General features: G+C 48.9%; 2 protein-coding genes across 2 annotated transcripts in view; both read right to left on the bottom strand.

Moving 5' to 3' along the window:
- LOC137534120 (pulmonary surfactant-associated protein D-like) overlaps positions 1–26,333 on the bottom strand; it is a 144,168-nt gene that overhangs the window by 50,733 nt on the left and 67,102 nt on the right. The gene's annotated exons all lie outside the window — the stretch shown is intronic.
- Positions 16,175–17,887, bottom strand: LOC137536768 (piggyBac transposable element-derived protein 4-like). Its single transcript, XM_068258975.1, has one exon. The coding sequence runs from the start codon at positions 17,885–17,887 to the stop codon at positions 16,175–16,177; it is 1,713 nt and encodes a 570-aa protein (XP_068115076.1).

The following is a 26,333-nucleotide window of genomic DNA, read 5'->3' as shown; positions in this document are numbered from 1 at the left end:
GGGAGAGATAGCTCTCGAGGTCGGGCAAGCCAGGTCGGCAACACACGGACAGACAAAGTACAAAGACAGAAAGCTGATTCGGTATCCAAGGCAAGCAGGGTTTGGCAACGGAAAATCAGATATGCAAGGTACTGAATCAGTGATCAGAAGAATAGTCAGGAAAGCAATAAGTCATAACAGATATCAAACAATGCCTAGTCTGGGTGTGAGGTCCGTGGTCTCTACACCCTGGAACTAGTCTGATGTTGTGAGAAAACGCGGAAAAGCCGCCGCGTGTGCTGAAAGCAAGGCGGCTGATTCCGCGTCCAACGCGGCGGTTTGCACGCGTAGGCGCGCGTCTGGTAGTGTGGCAGAACGCGGAAAAGCCGCCGCATGTTCTAACAGCAAAGAGGCTGTTTCCGCGTCCAAGGTGGCGGTTTGTACGCAGCAGCGTGCCTTTGGAGTGGCTGGGTCTGTTAGTCCACATAGATGGATGAAGAGCTACGCGCGCGCGGGCCAGAAGTCAGGACCTTTATACCAGCAGGGGAAGTGTCAGCTGATCAGGACGATTCCTGCTGGACTCATGATTGGCTGAGTGGCTCGGGCGGGGCAGCAGAGTTCAGCTACTATATATTCTGCTTGCTTGTCAGTTGCTGGTTGTCTGCCATTGCAAACACTTTGTGGAAGCATTCAGACCATAGTCAGATCCTTACAGTGTGTTTGAACCAGGTGAACCTGGGAAGTCACACTGAGCCAGATTACCTTGTACTGTTATTATTTGATAGACCAGTTCCAGGGTGTTGAGATCAAGGCCCTCACACCCCAGACTAGGAATACTGTGTATCTTCTGTGTATTCTCTAGCATAGTTCCAGGGTGTTGAGATCAAGGCCCTCACACCCAAGACTAGGGAACTGTATTGTCTTTGTGTTATATTTCAGACTAGTTCCAGGGTGTTGATGATCATGGACCTTACACCCAAGACTAGGGAATTGTATTATCATTTATGTTATGCTCCAAACTAGTTCCAGGGTGTTGTGACTACGGACCTCATACCCCAGACTAGGATTGTGCTATTACTGTATTACGTTAGCCCAGTTCAGGGCAAAACCTTTCATATTAGCTGCAGGGCTTCCTGCAACCCAGCCTCGGTCCCTCGCCCAGGGGTCCACAGGCTACAGGAATAGCACCCACAGTCAGGGGTGAATTCCTCAGGAGTCTTAGGCTGCCAGCTCCTCTAGTGGTCTCCACTCAGAGTTGTTACTGTTACACCAAACACTCTCACTATTCTGGTGTCCAGAGGTTAGTAATACATCTGTATTATCGCTGATTCTGCAGATCATCGATAATCAGGCGTATATCTGCATTCTTGGTGGTACTGCAGATCGCCAATAATCAGATTCTCTCTGCGTGCTGACACCAATCGTTACAGATGTATAGCAAGTTCCCTAAATCTGGGTGTGAGGTCCGTGGTCTCTACACTCTGGAACTAGTCTGATGTATAACAGAATGATAACACAAGTTCCCTAGTCTGGGTGTGAGGTCCGTGGTCTCTACACCCTGGAACTAGTCTGATGTATAACAGAATGATAACACAAGTTCCCTAGTCTGGGTGTGAGGTCCGTGGTCTCTACACCCTGGAACTAGTCTGATGTATAACAGAATGATAACACAAGTTCCCTAGTCTGGGTGTGAGGTCTGTGGTCTCTACACCCTGGAACTAGTCTAACATATACAGAGCAATAATACAAGTTAACTGGCTCAGTGTGAATTCCCAGGTCCTCCTGGTTCAAGCACACTGTTGGATCTGACTAAGGTCTGAGTGCTTCCACGTAGTGTTCGCAACGGCAGACAACTTGTGACTGGGCAGCAGTAACTATATATAGAGTTGTGCTCTCTGGCGCCACCCCTAAGTGATCAACCAATAGTTACCAGCTCTTGGGTCAGCTGATCGGCTCGGTCAGCTGATCTCCCCTTGCCCATCATAAAAGTTCTGCCTCTCAGCGCGCGCGCGCGTATTCCTAAGCCTTTGTGAACTAACAGACTCAGCCACACCAGACACATGCTGGACGCGGAAACCTTGCTGTCAATACATGCAGTGGCTTTTACGCATTCTGCCATGTTACCAGACGCATGCTTCCGCGTGAAAACTGCCGCATTGGACGCGGAATCAGCCGCCTTGCTATCAGCACACGCGGCGGCTTTTCCGCGTTCTCTCACAGAACCCCCCCCTGAGGAGTGGACTCCGGAAATCTCCTACCTGGCTTTCCAGGATGTAAGTTATGGAATTCCCTTTTTAACTCCTCTGTGTGCATACGACATTCTGGCACCCAAGTTCTCTCCTCTATGCCATACCCCTTCCAGTGAACCAAATACTGCACGGAGTTCTGCACAAGCCGTGAGTCCAGAATCTTCTCAATTTCATACTCAGGTTGGTCATCAATCAACACGGGGGTTGGGGGGGGGGGGGGGGAGCGGAATCCACGTGCACTGCCGGCTTGAGCAAGGACACATGAAATGATCTCACACCTCGCATGCTGGTGGTGAGATCAATGGCATAAGTGACATTATTGATTTTTCTGGTCACTGGAAGAGGACCCACAAATCTGGGACCCAACTTGGGGGACAGTTGCTTCAGAGCCAAATGTCGTGTGGACACCCAGACCAAGTCTCCTGGAAGAAATTCCCACTCTACGGAATGTCTCTTGTCAGCCTGTTTCTTCTGACTCTGAAAAGCCCTCCCCAAATTCCTTTTAACCACTTCCCGACCGCCTAACGCACAGCGGCGGCCGGGAAGTGGAGCCCTGAAGGACCGGCTCACCCACAGAGGCGGCGGTCCTTCTAAGGGCATGGGCGGAGCGATCGCGTCATCCGTGACGCGATCCTCCGCCGGCGCCTGTCACCGCTCGCCCGCCGCAACATCCCGCCGGCTATACGGAAGCGCCGGCGGGATGTTAACCCCGCGATCGCCGCATACAAAGTGTATAATACACTTTGTAATGTTTACAAAGTGTATTATACAGGCTGCCTCCTGCCCTGGTGGTCCCAGTGTCCGAGGGACCACCAGGGCAGGCTGCAGCCACCCTAGTCTGCACCCAAGCACACTGATTTCTCCCCCCCCCTGCCCCAGATCGCCCACAGCACCCATCAGACCCCCCCCTGTCCACCCCCCAGACCCCTGTTTGCACCCAATCACCCCCCTAATCACCCATCAATCACTCCCTGTCACTATCTGTCAACGCAATTTTTTTTTATCCCCCCCCTGCTCCCTGCCCCCTCCTGATCACCCCCACCCCTCAGATTCTCCCCAGACCCCCCCCCCCCAGACCACCCCCCCCCCCTGTTTACTGTATGCATCTATTGCCCTGATCACCTGTCAATCACCTGTCAATCACCCGTCAATCACCCATCAATCACCCCCTGTCACTGCCACCCATCAATCAGCCCCTAATCCATTGTTTACATCTATTCTCTCCTCTAAACACCCACTAATTACCCATCAATCACCCATCAATCACCCCCTATCACCACCTGTCACTTTTACCTATCAGATCAGACCCTAATCTTCCCCTTGCGGGCACCCAATCACCCGCCCACATGCTCAGATTGCCCTCTGACTAGTGTTGGGCGAACAGTGTTCGCCACTGTTCGGGTTCTGCAGAACATCACCCTGTTCGGGTGATGTTCGAGTTCGGCCGAACACCTGACGGTGCTCGGCCAAACCGTTCGGCCATATGGCCGAACTAAGAGCGCATGGCCGAACGTTCCCCGAACGTTCGGCTAGCGCTGTGATTGGCCGAACGGGTCACGTGGTTCGGACCCGAACGCGCTCTGATTGGCCGAACGGTCACGTGGTTCGGGTAAATAAATACCCGAACCACGTCATATCTCCGCCATTTGTCTGTGGGTTTAGCTTTGGGTAGGCAGGCAGGGTAGTTCGCGCTCCAGCCACGCTAGCCAGGGTCCCCCCTGTCATTGTGTCGCTGCTGGGAACAGTAGTACACCGCTTGCTCAGCCACACTATATAGCATTCTGTTTACTGCCACTCTGTGTACCTCGCTCAGCCACACTATATAGCATTCTGTTTACTGCCACTCTGTGTCTGCTGGGAATAGTGGTACACCGCTCGCTCAGCCACACTATATAGCATTCTGTTCACTGTTCTGTGTCTGCTGGGAATAGTGGTACACCGCTCGCTCAGCCACACTATATAGCATTCTGTTTACTGCCACTCTGTGTACCTCGCTCAGCCACATTATATAGCATTCTGTTCACTGTTCTGTGTCTGCTGGGAATAGTGGTACACCGCTCGCTCAGCCACACAATATAGCATTCTGTTTACTGTTCTGTGTCTGCTGGGAATAGTGGTACACCGCTCGCTCAGCCACACTATATAGCATTCTGTTTACTGTTCTGTGTCTGCTGGGAATAGTGGTACACCGCTCGCTCAGCCACACTATATAGCATTCTGTTTACTGTTCTGTGTCTGCTGGGAATAGTGGTACACCGCTCGCTCAGCCACACTATATAGCATTCTGTTTACTGTTCTGTGTCTGCTGGGAATAGTGGTACACCGCTCGCTCAGCCACACTATATAGCATTCTGTTCACTGTTCTGTGTCTGCTGGGAATAGTGGTACACCGCTCGCTCAGCCACACTATATAGCATTCTGTTTACTGTTCTGTGTCTGCTGGGAATAGTGGTACACCGCTCGCTCAGCCACACTATATAGCATTCTGTTTACTGTTCTGTGTCTGCTGGGAATAGTGGTACACCGCTCGCTCAGCCACACTATATAGCATTCTGTTTACTGTTCTGTGTCTGCTGGGAACAGTAGTACACCGCTCGCTCAGCCAGAGTATATAGCATTGTGTTTACTGCCACTCTGTGTACACCGCTCAGCCAGACTATATACCATTGTTTACTGACACTCTGTGTACACCGCTCAGCCAGACTATATACCATTGTTTACTGACACTCTGTGTACACCGCTCAGCCAGACTATATACCATTGTTTACTGCCACTCTGATTCTGCTGGGAACAGTAGTACACCGCTCGCTCAGCCAGACTATATAGCATTGTGTTTACTGCCACTCTGTGTACACCGCTCAGCCAGACTATATACCATTGTTTACTGCCACTCTGTGTACACCGCTCAGCCAGACTATATACCATTGTTTACTGACACTCTGTGTACACCGCTCAGCCAGACTATATACCATTGTTTACTGACACTCTGTGTACACCGCTCAGCCAGACTATATACCATTGTTTACTGACACTCTGTGTACACCGCTCAGCCAGACTATATACCATTGTTTACTGACACTCTGTGTACACCGCTCAGCCAGACTATATACCATTGTTTACTGACACTCTGATTCTGCTGGGAACAGTAGTACACCGCTCGCTCAGCCAGACTATATAGCATTGTGTTTACTGCCACTCTGTGTACACCGCTCAGCCAGACTATATACCATTGTTTACTGACACTCTGTGTACACCGCTCAGCCAGACTATATACCATTGTTTACTGACACTCTGTGTACACCGCTCAGCCAGACTATATACCATTGTTTACTGCCACTCTGATTCTGCTGGGAACAGTAGTACACCGCTCGCTCAGCCAGACTATATACCATTGTTTACTGACACTATATAGCAGACTATATAGCATTGTGTGTACACCGCTCAGCCAGACTATATACCATTGTTTACTGACACTCTGTGTACACCGCTCAGCCAGACTATATACCATTGTTTACTGCCACTCTGATTCTGCTGGGAACAGTAGTACACCGCTCGCTCAGCCAGACTATATACCATTGTTTACTGACACTCTGTGTACACCGCTCAGCCAGACTATATACCATTGTTTACTGCCACTCTGATTCTGCTGGGAACAGTAGTACACCGCTCGCTCAGCCAGACTATATAGCATTGTGTTTACTGCCACTCTGTGTACACCGCTCAGCCACACTATATAGCATTTCGTACTCTGCCAGTCAGTGTGTATATTGCTGGGATCAGTAATACTCCACTCACCGTCAACCACTATATGAGCTCAACATGAGTTCCCCAGAGACCTCCGCTGTGAGCAGCACTCCCAACAACAGCAACAGCCAACGCCCCACGCAAGCTATAACATCCACCCCAGCAGCCAGTGGTCAGCAGCAGCCCTCCCCGGAGGAGAACGTTGTGTCCATCAGTCCGTCGCCAGAGCGATTAATGAGGGCTGCCATTGAGGAGATGATGGGGCCTGATGTGGAGGAGGAGGTCTGGCTCAGGCCAGCATCCCAAGTTAATGTTGAGGACGATGAGGGGTCTGTGTCTGGGGATGTTGGGGTGGCAGAGGTGGTGGGTGGGTCAGACTCAGGAGAAGAGTTGTATGATGAGGATGATGATCGGGACCATCTGTATGTGCCTCAGAGTCCGACCCCGGAAAACATGTTGTATCGTGTGTTTAGGTACTAAAATCTGCGTTCCCTCCCAGTAGTGTTGGGCGAACAGTGTTTGCCACTGTTCGGGTTCTGCAGAACATCACCCTGTTTGGGGTGACTATATAGCAGACTATATAGCATTGTGTTTAATGCCACTCTGTGTACACGGCTCAGCCACACTATATAGCATTGTGTTTACTTCCACTCTGTGTCTGCTGGGAACAGGAGTACACCGCTCACCCGCCACTGTATAGCATTGTGCTCTGTGTCACTGCTGACAATAGTGGTACACCGCTCACCCACCACTGTATAGCATTTCTGTACTGCCACTGTACTGCTGCCAGTCAGCGTGTACTTTAAGGATAAGTGAAATGAGGAAGAAATCCGGTGAAAGAGGGAGGGGCAAGGGAAGAGGTGTTTCCCCTGACGGTTCACGTACAGGCCACAGGGGAGCACCCAAGAAAACCCACTCAATACTGCCCATGTTGTCCAGGACAACAACCCTCACAGATCCAAAAGAACAGGACCAGATAATTACTTGGATGACCTCTCAAGCGTCCAGCAGTGGGTTAAGCAGCACCAGCACATCACGCACGAGGTCCGAGTCCTCAGCCAGTTAAAGTCTGGGCTTTCTTTGAAGACTGCACTGAGGATGTTACCATGGCGATTTGCAAGGTGTGCAAGACCCGCCTGAGCAGGGGGAAAAGTATTAACAACCTCTCCACCACCAGCATGAGCCGCCACATTCTATCCAAACATCCCACTCTGTGGGCAAACGCGGCAGGACAGGGTACCACCAGCAACACTGCCTCCCTTGGGTTCACCAGACTCACCACCAGACCCGCCTCAGCAGCAGCAGTAGCCCAGCCATTGCGTGGTTCACAACATTCACAAACATCAGACGATGCTGACACTGTCACTTTCCGGACTAGTGCTCTTGAGGTCTCCCAGTGTTCATCAAACACAACAACCAACAGCCCTTCGGTGTGCAGCGATACGGTTGAGTTGTCTGTCTCTGAGATGTTTGAGCACAAGAGGAAATTGCCAGCAAATGACCCCCGGGCCGTGGCAGTAACAGCCAGCCAGCATAGCCAAGCTTCTGGCCTGCGAAATGCTGCCATATCGAGTGGTGGAGACAAACAGCTTCAAGGGCATGATGTCAGTGGCCATCCCACGTTACGTGGTTCCCAGCCGCTACCACTTTGCGCGCTCTGCAGTGCCTGAGTTGCATGAGCACGTGGTCAGCTAAATAACCCGAAGCTTGAAGAATGCCGTTGCCTGCAAGGTTCACCTCACCACTGACACCTGGACGAGTGCGTTCGGCCAGGGTCGATACATCTCCCTTACCGCGCACTGGGTGAACCTTGTGGAGCCTGGCAGCGATTCCTCACCTGCTACGGCGCGGGTGTTGCCCACGCCGCAAACAGCTGGATAACAACAGCAGCACCTACCTCTCTGACTCCTTCTCCTCCAACGCATCTCAAAGCTGTACCTCATCCGGAAATGCTAACCCAGCACCAGCAGCAGTAGGATCGTGGAAGCAGTGCAGCACAGCTGTTGGCATGCGTCAGCAAGCGTTGCTGAAGCTGATCTGCCTTGGGGATAAGCAGCACACAGGGGAGGAAATTTGGAGGGGAATAAAGGAACAGACGGATTTGTGGCTGGCACCGCTGGACCTGAAACCGGGCATGAAGCTAGACACCTGGCACGAACTGGCAATGTACGCAATAGAGGTGCTGGCTTGCCCGGCAGCCAGCGTTATGTCGGAACGCTGTTTCAGTGCTGCCGGAGGCATCATCACAGATCGGCGTATCCGCCTCTCCACAGAAAATGCAGACCGTCTGACTCAAATTAAAATGAATCAATCCTGGATTGGAAACGACTACGCAACACTCCAGGACCCCAACCAAGTAACATGACCGATGAACATCTGGGATGGTTTAGCGTTTCCGGTCCCTGTTTATTGAACCTCTCATCTGTATTACATTTATGACTGCATGGCGGCAAAAAGCATTGCTGCTATATCCGCACGCTTTTTGTCCTCATGCAAGGCCTGGGTTGTTGTGTCTCACAAAGCGTGGCCTTCTCCTCCTGCGCCTCCTCCTGTTCCATCACGTGTGCTGCTGCTGCTGCTGGGTTAGCGTTGCCGCGTGGTCCCTGTTTATTGAACCTCTTATCTTTATTACATTTATGACTACATGGCGGTACAAAGCATGCTATCCGCACGCTTTTTGTCCTCATGCAAGGCCTGGGTTGTTGTGTCTCACAAAGCGTGGCCTTCTCCTCCTGCGCCTCCTCCTGTTCCATCACGTGTGCTGCTGCTGCTGCTGCTGCTGCTGCTGCTGCTGCTGGGTTAGCGTTGCCGCGTGGTCCCTGTTTATTGAACCTCTTATCTTTATTACATTTATGACTACATGGCGGTACAAAGCATGCTATCCGCACGCTTTTTGTCCTCATGCAAGGCCTGGGTTGTTGTGTCTCACAAAGCGTGGCCTTCTCCTCCTGCACCTCCTCCTGTTCCATCACGTGTGCTGCGGCTGCTGCTGCTGCTGGGTTAGCGTTGCCGGTCCCTGTTTATGGAACCTCTTATCTTTATTACATTTATGACTGCATGGCGGTACAAAGCATGCTATCCGCACGCTTTTTGTCCTCATGCAAGGCCTGGGTTGTTGTGTCTCACAAAGCGTGGCCTTCTCCTCCTGCGCCTCCTCCTGTTCCATCACGTGTGCTGCTGCTGGGTTAGCGTTGCCGCGTGGTCCCTGTTTATTGAACCACTTATCTTTATTACATTTATGACTGCATGGTGGTACAAAGCATGCTATCCGCACGCTTCTTGTCCTCATGCAAGGCCTGGGTTGTTGTGTCTCAAAGCGTGGCCTTCTCCTCCTGCGCCACCCTCCTCCTGTTCCATCACGTATGCTGCTGCTGGGTTAGCATTACCGGTCCCTTTTCCTGGAACCTCTTATATGTATTACATTTATGACTGCATGCCGACAAAAAGCATATTACCTGTGCAAAGAAAACAGACATTTCCCGCATTTAAAATACAGTTTTCCCTTTGAAACTTTAAAATCGATTTTCTCAAAAACTATAAGCTCTTTTTGCTAAATTTTTTTTCCTCTTGTACCCACTCCCAAGGTGCACATACCCTGTAAATTTGGGGTATGTAGCATGTAAGGAGGCTTTACAAACCACAAAAGTTCGGGTCCCCATTGACTTCCATTATGTTCGGAGTTCGGGTCGAACACCCGAACATCGCGGCCATGTTCGGCCTGTTCGGCCCGAACCCGAACATCTAGATGTTCGCCCAACACTACCTCTGACCCCCCCTTATCAATTCACCAGTGCATTAATTACATCTGTTCTTCCCTGTAATAACCCACTGATCACCTGTCAATCACCTGCCAATCACCTATCACCCATCAATCACCCCCTGTCACCCCCTGTCACTGCCACCCATCAATCAGCCCCTAACCTGCCCCTTGCAGGCAATCCGATCACCCACCCACACCATTAGATCGCCCGCAAACCCGCCGTCAGATTACCTCCCAAATGTATCGTTTACATCTGTTATCTTCTCTAAACACCCACTAATTACCCATCAATCACCCATCAATCACCCCCTATCACCACCTGTCACTGTTACCTATCAGATCAGACCCTAATCTGCCCCTTGCGGGCACCCAATCACCCGCCCACACGCTCAGATTGCCCTCAGACCCCCCCCTTATCAATTCGCCAGTGCATTAATTACATCTGTCCTTCCCTGTAATAACCCACTGATCACCTGTCAATCACCTATCACCCATCAATCACCCCCTGTCACTGCCACCCAACAATCAGCCCCTAACCTGCCCCTTGCGGGCAATCTGATCACCCACCCACACCAATAGATCGCCCGCAGATCCGACATCAGATCACCACCCAAGCGCAGCGTTTACATCTATTCTCTCCTCTAAACACCCACTAATTACCCATCAATCACCCCCTATCACCACCTGTCACTGTTACCCATCAGATCAGACCCTAATCTGCCCCTTGCGGGCACCCAATCACCCGCCTACACGCTCAGATTGCCCTCAGACCCCCCCCTTATCAATTCGCCAGTGCAATATTTACATCTGTCCTTCCCTGTAATAACCCACTGATCACCTGTCAATCACCTGCCAATCACCTATCACCCATCAATCACCCCCTGTCACTGCCACCCATCAATCACCCTCTGTCACTGCCACCCATCAATCACCCGCTGTCACTGCCACCCATCAATCAGCCCCTAACCTGCCCCTTGCGGGCAAACTGATCACCCACCCACACCAATAGATCGCCCGCAGATCCGACATCAGATCACCACCCAAGCGCAGTGTTTCCATCTATTCTCTACCCTAAACACCCACTAATTACCCATCAATCACACCCTGTCACTGCTACCTATCAGATTAGACCCCTATCTGCCCCTAGGGCACTCAATCACCCGCCCACACCCTCAGAATGCCCTCAGACCCCAGCCCTGATCACCTCGCCAGTGCATTGCTTGCATCTATTCCCCCCTCTAATCACACCTTGAGACACCCATCAATCACCTCCTGTCACCCCCTAGCACACCTACCCATCAGATCAGGCCCCAATTCGCCCCGTGTGGGCTCCTGATCACTCGGCCAAACCCTCAGATCCCCCTCAGACCCCCTTCCGATCACCTCCCCAGTGCATTGATTGCATCTATTTTCCCCTCTAACCACCCCCTGAGACACCCATCAATCACCTCCTGTCACCCCCCTAGCACTCCTATCCATCAGATCAGGCCCAATACAACCTGTCATCTAAAAGGCCACCCTGCTTATGACCGGTTCCACAAAATTCGCCCCCTCATAGACCACCTGTCATCAAAATTTGCAGATGCTTATACCCCTGAACAGTCATTTTGAGACATTTGGTTTCCAGACTACTCACGGTTTTGGGCCTGTAAAATGCCAGGGCGGTATAGGAACCCCACAAGTGACCCCATTTTAGAAAAAAAGACACCCCAAGGTATTCTGTTAGGTGTATGACGAGTTCATAGAAGATTTTATTTTTTGTCAAAAGTTAGCGGAAATTAATTTTTATTGTTTTTTTTTCACAAAGTGTCATTTTTCACTAACTTGTGACAAAAAATAAAATCTTCTATGAACTCGCCATACACCTAACGGAATACCTTGGGGTGTCTTCTTTCTAAAATGGGGTCACTTGTGGGGTTCCTATACTGCCCTGGCATTTTAGGGGCCCTAAACCGCGAGGAGTAGTCTAGAAAACAAATGCTTCAAAATGATCTGTGAATAGGACGTTGGGCCCCTTAGCGCACCTAGGCTGCAAAAAAGTGTCACACATGTGGTACCGCCGTACTCAGGAAAAGTAGTATAATGTGTTTTGGGGTGTATTTTTACACATACCCATGCTGGGTGGGAGAACTTTCTATGTAAATGGATAATTGTGTGTAAAAAAATCAAACAATTGTCATTTACAGAGATATTTCTCCCACTTAGCATGGGTATGTGTAAAAATACACCCCAAAACGCATTATACTACTTCTCCTGAGTACGGCAGTACCACGTGTGGCACTTTTTTACACCCTAAGTACGCTAAGGGGCCCAAAGTCCAATGAGTACCTTTAGGATTTCACAGGTCATTTTGCGATATTTGGTTTCAAGACTACTCCTCACGGTTTAGGGCCCCTAAAATGCCAGGGCAGTATAGGAACCCCACAAATGACCCCATTCTAGAAAGAAGACACCCAAAGGTATTCCGTACGGAGTATGGTGAGTTCATAGAAGATTTTATTTTTTGTCACAAGTTAGCGGAAAATGACACTTTGTGAAAAAAAACTATTAAAATCAATTTCCGCTAACTTGTGACAAAAAAATAAAAACTTCTATGAACTCACCATACTCCTAACGGAATACCTTGGGGTGTCTTCTTTCTAAAATGGGGTCATTAGTGGGGTTCCTATACTGCCCTGGCATTTTAGGGGCCCTAAACCGCGAGGAGTAGTCTTGAAACAAAAATGACCTGTGAAATCCTAAAGGTACTCATTGGACTTTGGGCCCCTTAGTGCAGTTAGGGTGCAAAAAAGTGCCACACATGTGGTATCGCCGTACTCGGGAGAAGTAGTATAATGTGTTTTGTGGTGTATTTTTACACATACCCATGCTGGGTGGGAGAAATACCTCTGTAAATGGACAATTGTGTGTTATAAAAATTAACAAATTGTCATTTACAGAGATATTTCTCCCACCCAGCATGGGTATGTGTAAAAATACACCCCAAAACACATTATACTACTTCTCCTGAGTATGGCAATACCACATGTGTGGCACTTTTTTGCAGCCTAACTGCGCTAAGGGGTCCAAAGTCCAATGAGCACCTTTAGGCTTTACAGGGGTGCTTACAATTTAGCACCCCCCAAAATGTCAGGACAGTAAACACACCCCACAAATGACCCCATTTTGGAAAGTAGACCCTTCAAGGTAGTCAGAGAGGGGCATGGTGAGTCCGTGGCAGATTTCATTTTTTTTTGTCGCAAGTTAGAAGAAATGGAAACTTTTTTTTTTTCTTTCTCACAAAGTGTCATTTTCCGCTTACTTGTGACAAAAAATAATATCTTCTATGAACTCACTATGCCTCTCAGTGAATACTTTGGGATGTCTTCTTTCCAAAATGGGGTCATTTGGGGGGTATTTATACTATCCTGGAATTCTAGACCCTCATGAAACATGACAGGGGGTCAGAAAAGTCAGAGATGCTTGAAAATGGGAAAATTCACTTTTTGCACCATAGTTTGTAAACGCTATAACTTTTACCCAAACCAATAAATATACACTGAATGGGTTTTTTTTAATCAAAAACATGTTTGTCCACATTTTTCGCGCTGCATGTATACAGAAATTTTACTTTATTTGAAAAATGTCAGCACAGAAAGTTAAAAAAATCATTTTTTTGCCAAAATTCATGTCTTTTTTGATGAATATAATAAAAAGTAAAAATCGCAGGAGCAATCAAATAGCACCAAAAGAAAGCTTTATTAGTGACAAGAAAAGGAGCCAAAATTCATTTAGATGGTACGTTGTATGAGCGAGCAATAAACCGTGAAAGCTGCAGTGGTCTGAATGGAAAAAAAGTGGCCGGTCCTTAAGTGTTAGAAAGCCCTAGGTCCTCAAGTGGTTAACCATTCCCCAAATCTGCTTTAATGACTTCTCCCAATTCTCCAGGGCTGGAAACGGAGTAGAAGCCACTGGCAATGGGGTGAACTTAGGTGACCTTCCTGTCACCACCTGAAATGGGGAAAATCCTGAGGAGGAGCTTTTCAAATTGTTGTGTGCAAATTCCGCAAACGGCAAGAATTTGACCCAGTCGGTTTGAGCATCTGCAACATAACACCTTAGAAATTGTTCCAGAGACTGATTGGTTCTCTCGGTCTGGCCATTGGTCTGTGGGTGGTAGCCTGATGAAAATGAAAGCTCCATGTCTAACTGATGGCAGAATGCCCTTCAAAACTTGGAAACAAATTGGACTCCCCGATCTGACACTATATTTTCCGGAATGCCATGCAGCCGGAAAACATGCTGGATGAAGAGATCGGCCAATTCCTGGGCTGAGGGCAGTCCTTTCAGGGGGACAAAATGAGCCATCTTACTGAATCGATCGACTACCACCCAAATGACCGTCATGCCCTCAGACCTGGGGAGTTCGCCCACAAAATCCATGGACAAATGGGTCCATGGCTCGCTCAGGACTGGTAAGGGCTGCAATGTCCCAAATGGTGCCTGACGGGAGGGTTTGCTCCTAGCACACACTGCACATTCTCTCACATACTCCTTGCAGTCAGTTGCCAATGACGACCACCAAGCACACCTAGCAATGAGGTCCTGAGGTCTGGTGGCCCCAGGATGGCCAGCATTCTTGTGGGAATGAAACAGCTGCAGTATTTGTAGACAAAAAGGCAATGGTACAAACAAGACCCCCTCAGGCTTCCTCTCTGGTACATCCTGTTGGAACGGACCCAACGTCTTTGTCCAGTCCCTCCAGGTCTCAGTGGCTGCCAGAACCACATTCTGAGGGAGAATGGTTTCTGGGTCTGAGGGCTGTGCTGTCTCGGGCTCAAAACATCTGGATAAGGCATCAGCCTTGATGTTTTTACTACCAGGGGTATACGTGATTACAAATCTGAATCTTGAGAAAAATAATGACCACCAAGCCTGCCGGGGGATAAGTCTCTTAGCGCCCTCAATGTATTACAAATTCTTGTGGTCAGTGTAAACAGTAATGGTATGTTCTGCCCCTTCTAGCCAATGTCGCCATTCTTCAAAGGCCAACTTGATGGCTAGAAGTTCCCTATTGCCTATATCGTAGTTTTTCTCTGCGGGTGAAAACCTACAGGAGAAATAGGCACAAAGGTGCAATTTTCCCTGCAAACCAGAACGCTGAGACAGCACAGCCCCTACCCCTACCTCTGAGGCATCTACCTCCACGATAAAAGGATAGGTGATATCAACATGTCTCAATATGGGTGCAGAACAGAACAATTTCTTCACAGTGGAGAAAGCAGCATGGGCCTCAGGGGACCAGTGGTGAGTATCTGCCCTTTTCTTGGTGAGACTGGTGAGAGGTGAGATCACCGTAGAGTACCCCTTTATGAACCTCCTATAGTAGTTGGCGAACCCCAGGAACCTCTGGAGCGCCTTCAGTCCTACAGGTTGGGGCCACTCCAAGACAGCTGAAACTTTTCCAGGGTCCATAGAGAGGCAGGAGGTCGAAATTATGTACCCCAGAAAGGCGACAGAGGTCACTTCGAAAATGCACTTCTCCAAATTAGCATACAGCATATTTTGTCTTAATTTCCGTAACACAAACTTAACATGTTTCCTGTGTTCTGAGAGGTTGGACGAGAAAATTAGTATGTCGTCTAAATACACCAAGACGAATTTGCCCAAAACCTCTCTGAAGACTTCATTAATCAGCTCCTGAAAGACTGCCGGGGCATTACACAACCCGAAGGGCATCACTAGGTACTCGTAGTGCCCGTCGGGCGTGTTAAGGACCGTCTTCCATTCATCACCATCCCTGATACGCACAAGGTTGTATGCACCCCTTAAATCCAGTTTCGAGAAAATCTTAGCATTGGTGACTTGAGTAAATAAATCGTCTATTAAAGGCAAAGGATAATGATTTTTTACTGTGATTTTATTTAAGCCCTGATAATCAATGCATGGACGGAGGCCTCCATCTTTCTTTTTCACAAAAAAGAAACCTGCCCCTGCTGGGGATCGAGAAGGACGAATAAAACCTTTAGCTAAATTTTCTCGGATGTATTCTTGCATGGCTAATTTCTCTGGCCCAGATAAATTATAGAGATGACCTCTAGGGGGCATACAACCAGACCTAAGATCAATGGGGCAGTCAAAAGGACGGTGTGGAGGAAGTTTATCTGCTGACTTGGGACAAAACACGTCCGCAAATTCTTAACCCTCCTGGCGGTTCATTTCTGTCTGGAATTATGAGTCAAAAGCGGTACATTTTTTTCAAGAATTTTAGGCATCCAATTATTAAGTCTTAACTCACCAAAATATATCAGAATAAAGGCCTGTAAGATATCCTGCATATAAATAAAAGACTGTAACACAAATTTGCTGAAAAAATTAAATTTATCAATAAACTGAAATAGCAAAACTGTACAAAGAAGCAGCAGATTATATATACAGTATGTACATGCAGTACAGTGTATAACTAATACACCTCCCGTGTGTGGTAGATTTTAAAACATGGAACAGCACACAGGGCGACATTACAGTCCGGGCAGTAGAGACGGGTTTCTTTGCGGACTTTTTTACCCTTGCTATCCGTCTTGCTGCAGCAAACAACGCACATCCTAGTTGGAGCAGCTTTTTTTGGAGTGGGTGGAATATAGTCTGAAAAGTGGCGGCCAGTGAGGCGCTCAGGGTTGACAACATATGATGCACGGCGCCCAATTCGCACATCTGCTGATGAAGTCTGGTACTTCAGACATATGCTTTCGCACATTTTCCATATAAAGTGGGAATGCGTTCCTGGCCTGTCACTGCGTTGCTTATACAAAATGAACGCATTCCACAGAGATTGTTCCAGCAGATGCCGAAAAAAATTTTTGTAGTATTTTTTTTGTTGTTTGCGGACTGCGGGGTAGTATGTCATCGCCTGGTCAGCTCGGTCCACCCCACCCATTGTATGGTTGTAGTCCAGGATGACTTGCGGCTTGGCCAGGACTTTCCCTCCTCGCGTTGTGGTGGTGGCAGATGAAGCATCATGGACAGTGCTGAGCGTACACACGTCCTTCTTGTCACGCCAGCGGAGTGCCAACATTTTTCCCTTCTGCCAAGCCACAATGTCCCCAGATTTTAGCTTTTGCTTGGCGAAGGCAGTAGGCATTTCTCGCCGGTTTGGACGAACGGTGCCGTAGGCATCAGTTTTGTTCCTGATGAGTATTTCAAAAAGTTCAGGTGAACTGTAAAAATTATCTGTGATGACACAGTACCCCTTATTCAACAAGGGCTCCACCAAAGATAGCACGGATGAAGTCGCCACCCCGTAGCTGCTGAAAGCAGGGTTAAATTGTGTCCCTTTCCCGGTGTACAGTATGCTGTTCCAGATGTAGCCCGTTGATGCCTCGCATAACATGTAGGACTTCACTCCAAACCGGGCCCTCTTGGACGCGATGTATTGTATCCAGGACAGTCGGCCTTTGTACGCCATCAAGCTTTCATCCACACTTATGTCCCTCTGGGGCACATAAGTGTTGCGGAAGTTTTCCATCACCAGCTGAAAAACTTCCCAGATCTTTTTCAACTTTGGCGCTGGGTGGGTTGACTCATCGAAGGCGGAGTTGTCTGCGAAGTGTAGAAACTTCATGATGAGTCCAAAACGGTACTCCGACATTACCGTGCCAAAGAAGGGGGTAGCGATTATTTTGTTCGTCGACCAGTACCATTTCTGCAGGGGCTTCCCCACCACCCCCTGCAGAATAATTAGTCCAAGGAACAGCCACAAGTCCTCCTTGGTGATAGGCTCCCACATCCTGCTCCTGGAAAAGGGACCTCGTGGAGCAGCAATTTCTTGCGCGGCGTAGCGGTTCGTCTCCACCACGATTTTATCAATAACAGCGTCACTGAAGAACAGCTGCAGGTAGGCCAGGGGGCAGTGATCACATTCAACCTTCAAGCCGGGCTCTCCAGTAAAAGGGAAACGGGGGGGCGGTGGTGGGGCCTGAGTGGTGTTGACTGGGCACCAAACACGTGCGTCACTAACCTCCTCCGTGTCGCTGGTGATGGAGTCGCTGTCAGAATCAGACGACAGGTTGCCAGGCGCATCACTGTCACTGGAGTCCTCCAGTGACTGCAAATCCGGATCGCTGTCCTCGAACTGCATCAGCGCTTCCGCTGTGAGACGCTTCGAGGATGACGCCATAGCAGGTGACAGGAAAAGAGCGTAGTAAAAATCCAGGCAGAGGTCGGTACACAGAAATCCAATAACAGGCAGAATCAGCAGGCGGAAAACGTAGGTCAAAATCCAGGCAGAGGTCGGTACACAGAAATCCAATAACAGGCAGAATCAGCAGGCGAAAAACGTAGGTCAAAATCCAGGCAGAGGTCGGTACACAGATCGGTAGGAAGATCAGATCACAGCACAGATCACAGCACAGCTCACAGCTCACAGCACAGCTCACAGCTCACAGCACAGCTCACAACCAAATGGCAACAGTGTATTGGATACACATGAATTTGATTCATGTGTATCCAATACAATGCACTTTGCAGCCAATGAACACAATTTTTCAAATTTCCCGCCCCACCCCCATGACGTCACGCCACCCTCCGCTCCTCTGATTGGCCGCCGGGTCCCCAAGAGAATAACAGGATATGGGGGTCCCGGCGGCCGGACAAACATCGCTGCTGCTGGGGGAGAGAGGCAGGAGTCCCTGGAGAGAGCCGATCGCACAGGGACTCCTGCTCCAAAGGTAAATGTGCCGCCGCTCTGATCATATGGCCGCCGGGTCCCCGCAAGATTACCGGGGATATGGGGATCCCGGCGGCCGGACAAACAACGCTGCTGCTGGGGGAGAGAGGCAGGAGTCCCTGGAGAGCGTCGATCGCACAGGGACTCCTGCTCCAAGGGTATATGTGCCGCCGCCACCGCCGCTGCTGCTCTGGTCACATGGCCGCCGGGTCCCCGCAAGATTACCGGGGAAATGGGGATCCCGGCGGCCAGATAATTGTAGCAAACTTTGGGGGAGAGGTGTAGGAGTCCCGCTGAGCAGCGCCGATCGGCGCGCGGGACTCCAGTAAGCAGGCGCAGCAGTTTTTTCTCTGCCCCGACCTGAGCTCGGGCTTACCTATAACAGCTGATTTTTCCTACCCCGAGCTCAGGTCGGGGTTACCGCCAGGAGGGTTAATACTGATCTGGCAATCCCTCCATGTGAATCTTGGTTTTACTTAAAGAGACTCCGTAACAAAAATTGCATCCTGTTTTTTATCATCCTACAAGTTCAAAAAGCTATTCTAATGTGTTCTGGCTTACTGCAGCACTTTATACTATCACTGTCTCTGTAATAAATCAATGTATCTTTCCCCTGTCAGACTTGTCGGCCTGTGTCTGGAAGGCTGCCAAGTTCTTCAGTGTTGTGGTTCTGCTATCAACTCCTTCTTCCAGGCCCCACTATGCACACTGCCTGTGTGTTATTTAGGATTAGAGCAGCTTCTCTCTTCTCTCTTATCTTTTACAAGCTGGATAACTCGTCCTCTGAGCTGGCTGGGCTTTCACATACTGAAGAATTACAGACAAGGGCAAAGCTGTTTGCAGGAAGAAACAAGCAGCCTGAAACTTCAGTGCATGAGAACAGGGGGAAAGAAACACACAAATGATCTCTTGAGATTCAAAAGGAAGGCTGTATACAGCCTGCTTGTGTATGGATGTATTTTCTATGTGTGGACATACTGTACATCAACCTACTTCCTGTTTTGGTGGCCATTTTGTTTGTTTATAAACAAACTTTTAAAAACTGTTTTTAACCACTTTTAAGGAGGAGCGGCGAAATTGTGTCAGAGGGTAATAGGAGATGTCCCCTACGCACTGGTATGTTTACTTTTGTGCAATTTTAACAATACAGATTCTCTTTAAGGTTACTTTCGCTAGACAATGATGATAACAATGGGTAGACCAGCTCGTTAGCTGACCTGTAGCCCAATTGATCTGAGGCGAGTGAATTTGTAACCATGGCATGCCAAGAATGATCGTGGAGGTTGTCATTCGTAACACCAGGAATTGTAGACTTTCTTTATGTAACACCCCTATTGTGACCCGTAACTCTGGGGTCTGAGACAAAGGGTGGTTACTCTGCAGGGGAGAATCATCCACTGCAGTGACCCGAATCTGTTGTTTTAATGGGGAGATCGGGATCCCCAATTTCTTAGCAAATTCATAATCCATAAAATTGGCTGCTGAGCCAGAATCAATGAAGGCCTCAGTGGTTTCTGTCTTATCCCCCCAAGATATAGTACAAGGGAGAAGCAAACGTTTATCATCTAGAGGTAACGACTGCGCGCCTAGGTTATTACCTCCGACTACACCTAGGAGGCAGCGTTTCCCGACTTCTTTAGACAATCCTGCACTTTATGACCCCCCTCTGCACAGTATAGACAGAGCTGTTCTGTTTCTCTGTGCTCCCGTTCCTACCGGGATAATCTCGACCGACCAATCTGCATTGGTTCTGGTGGAGGTGAAGCGGGTCGAGATGGAACAGATGGAGGCGCTGCGTAGGACAAGTATCTCACATTGTTCCTACCCCGGGTCTGTCTTTGATATCGTAGACGACGATCAATTCTGATGGCTAATGAAATGGCCTCATCAATAGATTTTGGCTCAGGATGACCCAGCATTAAATCAGAAACTGCGTGTGAGAAAACACGGAAAAGCCGCCGTGAGTACTCAGAGCAAGGCGGCTGATTCCGCGTCAAACGTGGCAGGTTGCACGCTTGGGTCTGCATCCACTGGCATGACGGAGTGCGAGTAAACCGCCTCATGCTTTGTGAAAAGGGCGGCGGATTCCGCGTCAGACGCGGATGTTGGCACGCATAGGCATAGTTCTGACAGTACTGCTGAACGCGGAAGAACCGCTGCATGCTTGGACAGCGGTGCGGCTGGTTCCGCATCCAACACAGCAGAAACAGTACAACACATGTCTGGTGTGGCTGGGACTGATAGTCCACACAGGTTCAGGTGGACGCGCGCGCAGAGAGGCAAAGCCTTTATGACAGTCAGAAGGGCGTCAGCTGACCAAGCCGGTCAGCTGACAATTCCAGCAGTTTTCATTGGTCCAGCACTTAGGGGTGGCGCTGGAGAGCGCTGGGGTATATATACTGGGTGTTGGTCATTTCTCTGGTGTCTGGCATTGCGATCACTACGTGGTAGCACTCAGACCTTCTGTCAGTATCTGTGTTATTATCTAGATCAGTTTCCAAGGTGTTGATGACCAAGGAGCTCACACCTTAGTCTAGGAATCCTGTGATTATCGGTGTTATTATCTGTGTTATTATCTAGACCAGTTTCCAAGGTGTTGATGACCAAGGAGCTCACACCTTAGTCTAGGAATCCTGTTACCATCTGTATTATTATCTAGACCAGTTCCGGGGTGTTGATGATCTAGGAGCTCACACCCAAGTCTAGGCATTGTTGATTATTTGTTATGACCTTCTGCTTTCCTGACCACTCTTCTGATCTCTGATTAGGTACTTCGCTATATCTGATACTCTGTTGCCAAACTCTGCTAGTCTTAGGATTCCGCATCTGTCTCCTGTCTCTGTACTTTATCTGTCTGTGTGTTAACGACCTGGCCTGTCCGACCTCGAGAACTATCTTCCCTGTTGGGAGATAGTTCCCAGTCCTGTCAGTGACACTTCACCTTTGGTGTCACTCACTCTCTGATCCTTCCCACACTCAGCCTGGTTCCGCCCCTTGGGGAGCATCAGACCAGTGGAAGGAACCTGTTCTCTAAGCAGTATCTCGTACTGCCTAGCACCCTCTACGCGGGTGCTCTCCTCAAAGTATACGGTTGCACCAAACACTCATACTACTCAGGTGTCCAGAGGTTAGAGATATATCTGATTATCGGTGATACTGCAGATCATCAATAATCGGGTATATATCTGCATTCTCGGTGATACTGCAGATCACCGGTAATCAGATCCTCTCTGTGTTACACCGATCGTTACAGAATGCCAGACCCAAAAACAAATGGAAGCACACAGCCGTCTGGGCACACTTACCACTTCGGTGGATAACATCAACCAAGTGCTAGGTGGCCACCAGACTTTAATAGACGCACTGTCTGAATCCGTACAAACCCTCCAGATGGCTGTAGATGAAGTGCGATCTCCTCCTAGCACAGACATACGTATGCCTGTACCTGAAAAATTTTCTGGTCACAGATCTGACTTCCGAAATTTTAGGAGTAGAGTGTTGTCATACTTTGAGTTGAGACCTAGATCCTCAGGAACTATGGCCCAAAGGGTCACGTTCATTAAGACTTTATTATCAGGCGATTCTCAGATCTGGGCGTACAGTCTACCTGCCGGAGATTTAGCCTTAACCTCGGTAGATGAATTTTTTAAAGCTATGGCAATAATTTACGATGATCCAGACATTGCCTCGACTTCTGAGCGGAAGCTCAAATTGTTGCGTCAAGGCAAGAGTCCTGTCGAGGAGTATGCTGCAGAATTTAGGAGGTGGTCAGTTTCAGCCAGGTGAGACACCTATGCCCTTTTAGACTGTTTCTTATCAGGGTTATCAGATGAGGTTTCTGACCTAATGTTAAGTCAGCCTGAACCTAAAACCGTCGATGAGGCCATTTCCTCGGCCATTAGGATTGATCGCAGGTTGCATTATCAAAGGCAGACCCGGGGTAAAAACAATGTTAAGATGGTGTCCTACGCTGCACCTCCTGTGACCCCACCTCCTTCTGTTTCTCCTCCACCCGAGCCAATGCAGACTGGTCGGTCCAGATTGTCTCAAGTGGAGCGGAGACGCAGGATTTCTGAGCAGTTGTGTCTTTATTGTGCAGAGGGAGGTCATAGAGTGCGGAATTGCCCTAAAAAGTCGGGAAAAGCTACTGCCTAGGAGTAGTTGGGGGTAATACCCTAGGCGTACGACTCTTACCCCTAGAGGATAAACGGTTACTTCTTCCTTCTTCCTTGTATGATTACATGGGAAGAAAAATCTGAAGTCTCTGAGGCCTTCATTGATTCAGGCTCAGCGGCTAATTTTATGGATTACGAATTTGCTAAGAAATTGGGTATTCCGAGTTTTCAGATGTGTTCTGTCCCAAGGCTGCCGATAAGTTACCTCCACATCGCCCTTTCGATTGTCCCATCGATCTCCGATCTCGTTGTATGCCCCCTAGAGGTCATCTCTACAATTTATCTGGGCCGGAAAAAGTGGCCATGCAGGAGTACATCCGTGAAAACTTAGCTAAGGGATTCATTCGCCCTTCCCGGTCACCTGCAGGAGCAGGCTTCTTTTTTGTAAAGAAAAAAGACGGAGGCCTTCGGCCATGCATTGATTATCGAGGTCTGAATAAAATCACAGTAAAAAATCGCTATCCATTGCCTTTGATAGATGATTTATTCACTCAGGTCACTTACGCTAAGATCTTTTCGAAATTGGACTTACGAGGGGCATACAACCTGGTGCAGATCGGACAGGGCGATGAATGGAAGACGGCCTTTAACACACCCGATGGGCATTACGAGTACCTGGTGATGCCCTTCGAGTTGTGTAACGCCCTGGCCGCCATTCAGGAAGGAATTAATGAAGTATTCAGAGAAGTGTTGAGTAAATTTGTCCTGGTATACCTAGATGATATACTTATTTTCTCAGACAACCTCACCCAACACAGGGCTCACGTTAAATTTGTTCTGAACAAGCTAAGACAGAACATGCTTTATGTTAAATTGGAGAAATGCATTTTTGAGGCAACATCAGTCACTTTTCTGGGGTACATAATTTCCACCTCGGGCCTTTCTATGGATCCTGCCAAGGTCTCTGCTGTTCTGGAATGGCCTCAGCCAGTAGGACTAAAATCTCTTCAGAGATTTTTAGGATTCTCCAATTACTATAGAAGGTTCATAAAGGGGTACTCCACAGTCATAGCACCCCTCACCAGTCTCACAAAGAAAGGGCAGATACCAACCACTGGTCCCCCGAAGCCCTGGCTGCTTTCTCCACTTTGAAAGAATTGTTTTGCTCTGCACCCATTTTGAGACACGTTGACACCTCCTACCCCTTTATTGTGGAGGTGGACACCTCGGAGGTCGGGGTAGGGGCTGTGCTGTCTCAGCGCTCTGGGTTGCAGGGAAAATTACACCCGTGTGCCTATTTCTCTCGTAGGTTTTCACCAGCAGAGAAAAACTACGATATAGGCAACAGGGAGCTCCTAGCCATTAAACTGGCCTTTGAAGAATGGCGTCATTGGTTAGAAGGAGCAGAACATACGATTACAGTTTACACTGATCACAAAAATTTGGAATACATTGAGGGGGCTAAAAGATTAAGCCCCCGTCAGGCTCGGTGGTCATTGTTTTTCTCGAGATTTAGATTTATTATCACGTACACTGCGGGTAGTAAAAACATTAAAGCGGATGCCCTGTCCAGATGTTTTGAACCAGAGACAGCACAGTCCTCAGACCCAGAGACTATTATCCCACAGAAAGTTGTGTTGGCAGCCACAGAGACTTGGAAAGACTGGACAAAAACTTTAGGCCCCTTCCAGCAGGATGTCCCTGAGGCAAAACCGGAAGGGGTTATGTTTGTACCACTGCCATTTCGTCTCCAAATCTTACAGATGTTCCACTCGCACAAGAATGCTGGACATCCGGGGCCTCCAGAACACAGGACCTGGTTGCCAGATGTGCTTGGTGGCCTTCTCTGGCAACGGATTGCAAGGAATATGTTAGAGAGTGTGCAGTTTGTGCGAAAAGCAAACCCTCCCGTCTGGCACCTGTGGGAACGTTGCAGCCTTTGCCCACCCTGAATGAGCCGTGGACCCATTTGTCCATGGATTTTGTGGGTGAACTTCCAAGGTCTGAAGGCATGTCGGTCATTTGGGTGGTAGTCGACCGCTTCAGTAAAATGGCCCATTTTGTGCCCTTGAAAGGACTACCTTCGGCCCAGGAGTTGGCCGATCTTTTTATCGTCCACGTTTTCCGACTTCATGGCATTCCGTAAAACATAGTGTCGGATCGGGGAGTCCAATTTGTTTCTAGATTCTGGAGGGCATTTTGTCATCAAATGGGCATGGAACTGTCATCCTCGTCGGGCTACCACCCACAGGCCAATGGTCAGACTGAGAGAGTAAATCAGTCATTGGAACAGTTTTTGAGGTGTTATGTTGCGGATGCGCAAAATGATTGGGTCAAGTTCTTGCCGTTCGCAGAATTTGCGCACAATAATTTGAAAACCTCATCCTCTGGATTTTCACCGTTTCAGGTGGTAACTGGAAAGTTGCCTAAGTTCTCCCCACTGCCAGTAGCTTCCACTCCGTTTCCAGCTTTGGAGGCGTGGCAAAAATCATTTAAGAACATTTGGGGGAGCGTGAAAAATAATTTGGAGAAGGCTTTTCAAAGTCAGAAAGGTCAAGCTGACAGACGCTCCATAGAGTGGAAGTTCCGGCCAGGAGACTTGGTCTGGGTGTCCACGCGTCACTTGACATTGAAAGAGCCCTCGCCCAAGTTAGGACCCAGATTTGTGGGCCCTTTTCCAGTGACCAGGAAGATCAACAATGTTACTTATGCCATTGATCTTCCTGCCAGCATGCGCGGTGTAAGATCCTTTCATGTGTCCCTGCCTAAACCAGCAGTTCACGTAGGTCCCACTCCTCCTCCTTCTGTGATGGTAGATGACCAACCTGAGTACGAAGTAGAAAAGATTTTAGACTCACGTGTTGTACAGAACTCAGTGCAGTATCTAGTTCACTGGAAAGAGTATGGTATTGAGGAGAGAACATGGGTACCTGAATGTCGCATGCACGCGGATAAATTAAAGAAGGAGTTCCACGCCCTACATCCTGGGAAGCCGGGTTAGAGCTGTCCGGAGTCCACTCCTCGGGGGGGGGGGGGGGGGGGGTTGTACTGTGAGAAAATGTGGAAAAGCCGCCGTGAGTACTCAGAGCAAGGCGGCTGATTCCGCGTCCAACGCGGCAGGTTGCGCGCGTGGGTCTGCATCCACTGGCATGACGGAGCGCGAGGAAACCGCCGCATGCTTTGTGAACAGGGCGGCGGATTCCGCGTCAGACGCGGATGTTGGCACGCATAGGCATAGTTCTGACAGTACTGCTGAACGACAGTACATGCTTGGACAGCGGTGCGGCTGGTTCCGCATCCAACATAGCAGAAACAGTAGATGACCAAGGAGCTCAAACCTTAGTCTGGGAATCCTGTGATTATCTGTGTTATTATCTGTGTTATTATCTAGACCAGTTTCCAAGGTGTTGATGACCAAGGAGCTCACACCTTAGTCTAGGAATCCTGTTACCATCTGTATTATTATCTAGACCAGTTCCGGGGTGTTGATGATCTAGGAGCTCACACCCAAGTCTAGGCATTGTTGATTATTTGTTATGACCTTCTGCTTTCCTGACCACTCTTCTGATCTCTGATTAGGTACTTCGCTATATCTGATACTCTGTTGCCAAACTCTGCTAGTCTTAGGATTCCGCATCTGTCTCCTGTCTCTGTACTTTATCTGTCTGTGTGTTAACGACCTGGCCTGTCCGACCTCGAGAACTATCTTCCCTGTTGGGAGATAGTTCCCAGTCCTGTCAGTGACACTTCACCTTTGGTGTCACTCACTCTCTGATCCTTCC

Source organism: Hyperolius riggenbachi, chromosome 10, assembly GCF_040937935.1.
Source record: "Hyperolius riggenbachi isolate aHypRig1 chromosome 10, aHypRig1.pri, whole genome shotgun sequence".
Lineage (NCBI taxonomy): Eukaryota > Metazoa > Chordata > Amphibia > Anura > Hyperoliidae > Hyperolius > Hyperolius riggenbachi.
Note: the sequence above shows the minus strand (reverse complement) of the source record. Positions and strands in the feature narration are given on the sequence as shown.